Source organism: Engraulis encrasicolus, chromosome 22 (genome assembly GCF_034702125.1).
Source record: "Engraulis encrasicolus isolate BLACKSEA-1 chromosome 22, IST_EnEncr_1.0, whole genome shotgun sequence".
NCBI lineage: Eukaryota > Metazoa > Chordata > Actinopteri > Clupeiformes > Engraulidae > Engraulis > Engraulis encrasicolus.
In genome coordinates this window covers 27,525,435-27,532,934 of record NC_085878.1, presented here as the reverse complement: position 1 = coordinate 27,532,934, position 7,500 = coordinate 27,525,435, and the positions used below count along the sequence as shown (strand labels likewise).

At 45.2% G+C, this 7,500-nt stretch overlaps 1 protein-coding gene across 1 annotated transcript in view; it reads left to right on the top strand.

The window, feature by feature from the left end:
* Nucleotides 1-7,500, top strand: part of trim66 (tripartite motif containing 66) — a 43,601-nt gene that overhangs the window by 25,846 nt on the left and 10,255 nt on the right. The window contains exons 9-13 of the mRNA XM_063188252.1: nucleotides 694-918; nucleotides 3,581-3,698; nucleotides 4,189-4,279; nucleotides 6,134-6,299; nucleotides 7,262-7,500. The exon at nucleotides 7,262-7,500 is cut by the window's right edge and continues 456 nt beyond it. Coding sequence (XP_063044322.1) covers nucleotides 694-918; nucleotides 3,581-3,698; nucleotides 4,189-4,279; nucleotides 6,134-6,299; nucleotides 7,262-7,500 — 839 coding nt within the window. The remainder of the gene's footprint in view (nucleotides 1-693; nucleotides 919-3,580; nucleotides 3,699-4,188; nucleotides 4,280-6,133; nucleotides 6,300-7,261) is intronic.

The following is a 7,500-nucleotide window of genomic DNA, read 5'->3' as shown; positions in this document are numbered from 1 at the left end:
ATGAGCAAGAGGGAGATTAAGAGACATACAGCAGTAGAGAATGAGAGGAAAAGAGAGAGAGTGTAAGAGAGCAAGAGAAAGAGAGAGCCTAATCTGTGATGTGTTAATACTGCTTTTTTTATTTTTTAAAGAAGCCTTTCGAGTCCCAGATGTGGGATTTACATAGGATAATTGGCACAGGAATTAAGCCCCTCATTATCAGCAGTGTTTATTTCACCGTGCTGCTGGAGCAGAGTGTGTCTATAGAGCCTCTTTTTTTAGCACAGAGACACTGCACAAGGGCTGTGATTATATTTTATTTGTGTTGTTGTCCCAAACTCCTGATGGATGCTTAGAGTGCCCTGTGTGTTTGTCATAACCAAGGTTATCACTGTCTCCTCTCTCTCTCTCTCTCTCTCTCTCTCTCTCTCTCTCTCTCTCTCTCTCTCTCTCTCTCTCTCTCTCTCTCTCTCTCTCTCTCTCTCTCTCTCTCCCTCTCTCCCCCCCATATCCCTTTCCCTCCAATACCTTGTCACAGTTGCTATGGTTTTTAGCCCTATCTCAGCTCAGCCATGTGTGGAGTTGGAATCTGGGGAAAAACAAACAAACAAACAAAAAAAATTCCAACGCATCCTGTGTTATTATTGTTATTGACTTATTTGTTGTTGACAGTGTCACTGTTATTTGTTGTTGTTATTGTTTTTGGGCTGTCAGGGGGCGAGTGTGTTGGAGATGTCAACACTGGCGGAGGGAAGGAGGATGGTGGCGGCTGAGTCCCAGAGCCTAGCTGTCACCACGGCCACCGTCTCCCGGAGAACGCGCTCGCGTAAGGGCTTGACGGAGCGCACGAGCCCCTCACATCAACACTGGCCCTCAGGGGCCCTCGCGCACCGTGGCCTGGCAACCGCACCTAGGGACCTGCAAGCCACAGCTGAGCAGGTACTGGATATTTAGAGAGTGGAGGACTGGAGAGAGAGAGAGAGAGAGAGAGAGAGAGAGAGAGAGAGAGAGAGAGAGAGAGAGAGAGAGAGAGAGAGAGAGAGAGAGAGAGAGAGAGAGAGAGAGAGAGAGAGAGGTAACACACCCCTCTCTCACTCAAGTTACAGCTTCTTGAACTTGAACTTGAGTGAGGTGTGTGTGTGTGTGTGTGTGTGTGTGTGTGTGTGTGTGTGTGTGTGTGTGTGTGTGTGTGTGTGTGTGTGTGTGTGTGTGTGTGTGTGTGTGTGTGTGTGTCTGTCTGTCTGTCTGTCTGTCTGTCTGTCTGTCTGTCTGTCTGTCTGTCTGTCTGTCTGTCTGTCTGTCTGTCTGTCTGTGCCTCTGTATGTGTTCATGTGTGCACATATGTTTGAAGAGGGCTTCAAAAGGCAGAGAGGTGTGAAGTATGTGCTGCTATGGCGACCCTGGGGAGGAAAACAGAGAGCTGGCCATGGGAACTATTACTGTATACAGTAGCAGAATCCTCAGCAGACACACGAGGCGGCATCCTCTGGGCTGGGAGAATCCTAAGCAGACAGAGCAGCCAGGCGGCCTCTTCTGAGGTGGGCCCACTGTGGCCTGGCTCATGATCCGCCGTCTTCAAAGGCCCCACTTCTTCAACACAGTTTTCACACAAGCAGTGTTGGCTTTTTATCGCATACTGTCAGCTGTCTTTCTGTGCGAGCTAAAGCCTTGGAACAAAAATTAGATAAGAGAACCCAAGACGCATGGATAAGTCCACTTACTTGTACCATTCGAAAATGGGAAAAAGTAGCCAAAAAGCAGCGGGAGAGGAACAGGCCTGGACTGGATATCTGGCATGAAGGGCATTTTCCCAGTAGGCTGATAGTCCTAAGGGGACAGGGATGTTTTTTTCTTCTTCTTAGCGACTGGTATGAAAATAAAGTTGAATGGCCCTACACTTGCTCCTACTTTTCTTTTTCTTATTTTTCCTTTCCCAAGTGAACGTTTTTGATCTGCTCGCACTTCATCAATCTTAATTTTACATAGTTGTCTGACCCTTGTGATATTTTAATGTTTTTGAGGGTGGGGGGTGGGGGGTTGGTGGGGCTGGTGTTCAACTTTATTTATACAAAATAGTGAAGAGTGGGTCAGGATCTGAGTGGGAATGAGATGGAGGAGGATCGGGAAATGACCTGGGTTGGGAATCGAACCCGGGGCGCCCACGGAGCGACTAAGCCACGGCTGGGCCTTGTCTGACTCTTTTTGTCATGCACCTGAAATTTGGATGTGCACACTACTTGACTGTCCTTCTAAGCGGCCTGCCCACAATTTAGAGCTGAAGGCCCATTCATCGTCAATATAGACAGTTAACTGACGAAAGCATGTGTGGAAAACTGTAGCCAACCCCTCCTCTCTTCTTCCTCTATTGCCTAGCCCGATCTCTTTTTGCCTTGGGTTACTTAAAAGACACTATGTAAAACTAAGTCATTATTATCATTATTATCATCAAAAGTGCCCAGTGCCCCTAGTTCAACCCTGGAGAGGAGATTGTGGGTTCTGTGGTATGTGCTCCAATCTCAGGGTGGTGCTAGCTTCATGTCTGAATATTTGATGCTATTCATAGGCAACAATCAAATCCATTCAGTTTTTTCCTCAGTACCTATGAGTGCCTATCAGGCGCTCGATTTTGCCACCAGCCTGCAGGTTAGACTTGTGACTTTGATGTGGTTTTGACTTCTGGCTGGAGCCAGTTGCCAGTTTACACTGTCAAACATCAGCACACTGCAAAGTCTGAGAGTCTCGTCACAAATTAGCACAAAAGCCCAGAGCCGAGAACATTTCTAACAATAGCTGTTGCCCTGGTAACGCGTGTTTCACAGTACATGTTGTTTTCTAGTCCTCCCAAAGAAAAAAATTAATGAATGCTACCTGGCTAATTGTTTTCCCCAAGCAACCAAGGTTGTGAAATTTCACTGTTAAGAATAATAATCACACAAGTTCGTTCTGTTCAGTGCGCCCTGGTGCGCACAGTGGCGTGCTGCCTCGCCTATCTTGTTTAGAGTACTGAGGCTCACTCTAGTGCTGTCTTTTAAGAAGATAATAAATAAGTAAACAGAAAAATAAAAAGCAGAATATTTCGGCTGTTATCTTCCCTCCCCTCTTCATCCCACAACCACTCCGTCTGTTATCAGTCCTCGGTTGGATATTTTTAGCTCACCCCCCACCCCTCTCTATCTCTCTCTCTCTCTCTCTCTCTCTCTCTCTCTCTCTCTCTCTCTCTCTCTCTCTCTCTCTCTCTCTCTCTCTCTCTCTGTCTCTTCCTCTCACTCCTAAAATCCCGCCTCTCTGTCCTACTGCATCCTTCCCTTTCTCTCTCTCTCTCCCTTGCTCTCACTCCTAAAATCCCCCCTCTCTCATCTCCCTCTTCTTCTCTTCCTCTCTCCCCCCTTCTCTCTCTCACTCACTCTCAACATCTCTCCCCCTGCATTCCCCCTTCTCTCTCTCTCTCTCTCTCTCTCTCTCTCTCTCTCTCTCTCTCTCTCTCTCTCTCTCTCTCTCTCTCTCTCTCTCTCTCTCTCTCTGTGTCTCTCTCTCACACACACACACACATACACACATACACGCTCTCACACTCTCTCACTCTCTCACTCTTACTCTCCAGAGTGGCGGTGCCAGAGCCCAGGAGAAGAGTGTTGGCTTGGCTGTAGCTGGAGCAGTGGGCCTGGGACCCCAGCCAGGTGGCAGCTCCCACAGCCTCACCACCTACAAGACAGAGCCAGGTAGTGGAACAGACACACACACACACACACACACACACACACACACACACACACACACACACACACACACACACACACACACACACACACACACACACACACACACACACACACACACACACACACACACACACACACACACACACACACACACACACACACACACACACACACACACACACACACACACACACACACACACACACACACACACACACACACAGAGTGCTACCAACACCACTACAGACCGGTTGCTGGGTAGGTTTGATTGCCGGCTGACTAATTTAGAGAGGTATTTGCCACAGTCATGTCCCCATACATACAGCATAAACCTGTGACCGTATGTGTCTTTCTGGTGGCGGGTTTCAGGAGGCAGTTGCAGTTTCGGTTTTACTCATCTTCCGTTGGTAAAAAGGAAAAAAAACAGCACTGATGTGGTGAGATGGATGTGCCATAGCTCACTTGGTTTCACTTTTGTTGTTTTTGTTAGAAAATGTTTGCGTGTACACATACGACCGACCGGGGCAACGGAAGCACAAGATGAGATACAGGATAGCACAGAAGACCACAGACGGCAACAGGTAAACAACACCTCTGCACATCACTAAGCAGCTGTGCTGAATGAGCCTCGTCTTGAAGAAATATGATATTCTTTCTAATGCCTGAAAACCTTCACTTAACCACAAACCCCATCTATGTAGGCCTACATTAGGGTACATGTTATTACACACTTTGTTACACTGTACTTCATCATTTCAGTAACTACTTCTTATGAAGCATATATAAAGTTGTTAACACCAATATTATTGATTCACTTTTATTTGTTTAATGGAAAGTGGCACTTTCTCTTGTTTAGGTTTATTTGAATCTATGATTTAAGTAAGCACTCTGAATCCAGAATATACAGCTCCAGGCCTTTTTATTAGAATACCATGAAAAAGTTGATTTATTTCCATAATTCCATCAATACTGTTAAACTGTCATGGATTGTAGATTCATGGCCCAGTTTTTTAACTATTCCAATCATTATTTTTTTTCTTTTTATATACGTTGGCCTTCCAGCTAAAAAAAAACATGAATTGGGGAATTCGCATTATTAGAATATTGTTATAAAATCACATTTTTCTTCATCAAAATTCGGGTCACATTAAATCAGTTGAAATTTGGTACTTTCTACATCACTGGTTCCCAACCTTTTTCTTAAGGGACCCATATTTTTACTATTGTAAGCTTTGGTGACCCAACCACGCGATCGCCTGCACGAGACAGCGTCACAAGATGCCCTCTGTTTCCTGCCAAAACTCATTTTAGTTATTTTATTCCTCAATTCGTCTTTGGTCAAATATAGGCTAAATGTTTAATGTAGCACTTACAATTTGTTGCTTCTATGCATTTATTAGTTGAATGCTTTGTCATTTATTCAACATGGGCTATATATATTTAAAATGAAACCCCTTAAAATCAAGAGGGCTCCGCGACCCCCTGTGGATCTTTGGCGACCCATAAGTTGGGTCCCGACCCATAGGTTGGGAACCACTGTTCTACATAACATGCAATGGTCAATACTTGGTTAGGACATTCTCTGTCTTCATAATGGCCATGATGCGTTTAACATTGAAGTCAATGGCAAAAACAGTGCATGGGAGTTATGGAAGCCCAGATATCCTTGATGCTTTGCTGTCAGCTGTTCTTGTTTGTTGACCTGGTGCCCCACACTTCACTCTTCAATATACCCTGTAGATTTCCATGCCACGTTTTGGTGTTAACTCACCAGTTTAATTCTAACTCAACAGAAATAAAACCCCATTCATTTTCAATGGGGTTTCATTTCCGGTTATTTAGAATTAAACTGGTGAGTTAGCGCCAAAACGTGGCATGGAAATCTACAGGGTATATTGAAGAGTGAAGTGTGGGACACCAGGTCAGCTATACAAAAACAGCTGACGGCAAAGCATCAAGGATATCTGGCCTTCCATTACTCCCATGCACTGTTTCTGCCATTGACTTCAATGTTAAACGCATCATGGCCGTTATTATTAATAATATTAAGACAGAGAGAGTCCTAACCAAGTATTGAACATTGCATGTTGTGTAGAATGTACCAAAGTTCAACTGATTTGATGTGCACTGATGTGAAACAAATTTTGATGAAGAAAATTGTGATTTTATTACAATATTCTAATGATGTGAATTCCCCAATTCATGGTTTTTTTTGAGCTGGAAGACCAAAATGTGTAAAAATAAACAATTTAATGATTGGAATAGTTAAAAAACTGGGCCATGAATCTACAATCCATGACAGTTTAACATTATTGATGGAATTATGGAAATAAATCAACTTTTTCATGGTATTCTAATAAAAAGGCCTGGAGCTGTACACCTCAAAAGGCCCACAGTATCTCATATCTACACTCTACTGCTTTCCCCCACCTCAGCGCTGATGACAGTGGCAGCCCAAAGGTGCCTGTGGTGTGCCTGGAGAGACTGAAGATCCTGGTGTCCCGCTGCCCTCCCTGTCACAGCCAACCGCACGTCTCCCCTTCACCTAGCCCCGCCCCTACCCCTAAACCGGACCATCCGATTGGACAGCGGGTCGCCGAGGTACCGTGAGCCAAGCCTGCAGAGTTCTGATTTTGAGCATGCGGCAGAATTAGAGCACATGATATTCCCAGCACAGCAACTGAGTGATGTAATGAAATCACTGTATGGTGGATTGAAGAAGTGGGACACAGAGGTCAGATCCAAACTCTCCCTCAGGCTCATTGTTTCTAACTACTGTCCTCCTCTCTCTTTCTCCATTGCCCACTCTCTCATCCCTTTTTCTTTCCATCTTTTTCTTTCTATCTCTTTTTCTCTGTACCTCCATTTCTATGCTCTCATCTCTCTCTCTGTCTTTCCCTCTCTCCATCTTTGTCATACTGCTCTCTCTCTCTCTCTCTCTCTCTCTCTCTCTCTCTCTCTCTCTCTCTCTCTCTCTCTCTCTCTCTCTCTCTCTGGGAAGAGATTTAGAACCCCTCTGAGCAAAAACAGTCACTTCAAACTATAAGCATTTCTTTATTCCTCAGTCTTATTAGGCTACTAAATAAATAGAAATAGGATTGAATGGGACTTGGTTAGTGATTGTACCATAGTTGGTGATAAAATGAAGTAATGACTGTGAGGATGTTGAATGAGTGTATCCTTGTTCTTACCTTTTTAAAATTATTTAATGAATGTAATTTAGATGATCATAGAATGAATGTGTTTTTGGCTGGGGGAAGGGGTGGTGTTTTGGGGAGGGGGGGCTAGGGTGATGTGAATAGTGTGGGAATGCTGGAGGGAGGGATGGTATGGACTTGATGGGACAAGGGCTGTTGGTTAGGACATCTATCTAATGTTTCTGAGCCTGTGCCTTACACCTATCCTTGTCTTTTGTACAGTATCTCACTGGTAACTTAAAAAACACGTTATTTTGATCGGTTTTGCTGTCTTTTTATTATGGTGCTGCAATCTCCTTGTCTCTGAGGCAAATTTCTCCTTGGTGTAGATTAATAAAGAAACCTTAATCTCTCTGGCTCTCTCAGGTGCCAGTTCCGCCCCCGCTGGTACAAGAGGATCATCCTTCTCCATCCTCTGCCAGCCTCCAGTCTCCAGAGCCCCCTCCGTCGTCTGAGTCTGCTGCTGTCTCATCCCCGAGTCCCAGTAGCCTGACACCAAGCCCTTGGCCCGCAGATGATGATGGAGAGGACACCTGCGGCTCAGAGAGAGCACCCCTCACAGCCGTGCCCTCCTCCTCCACTGATCCAGAGCCTGCCAGCGCACC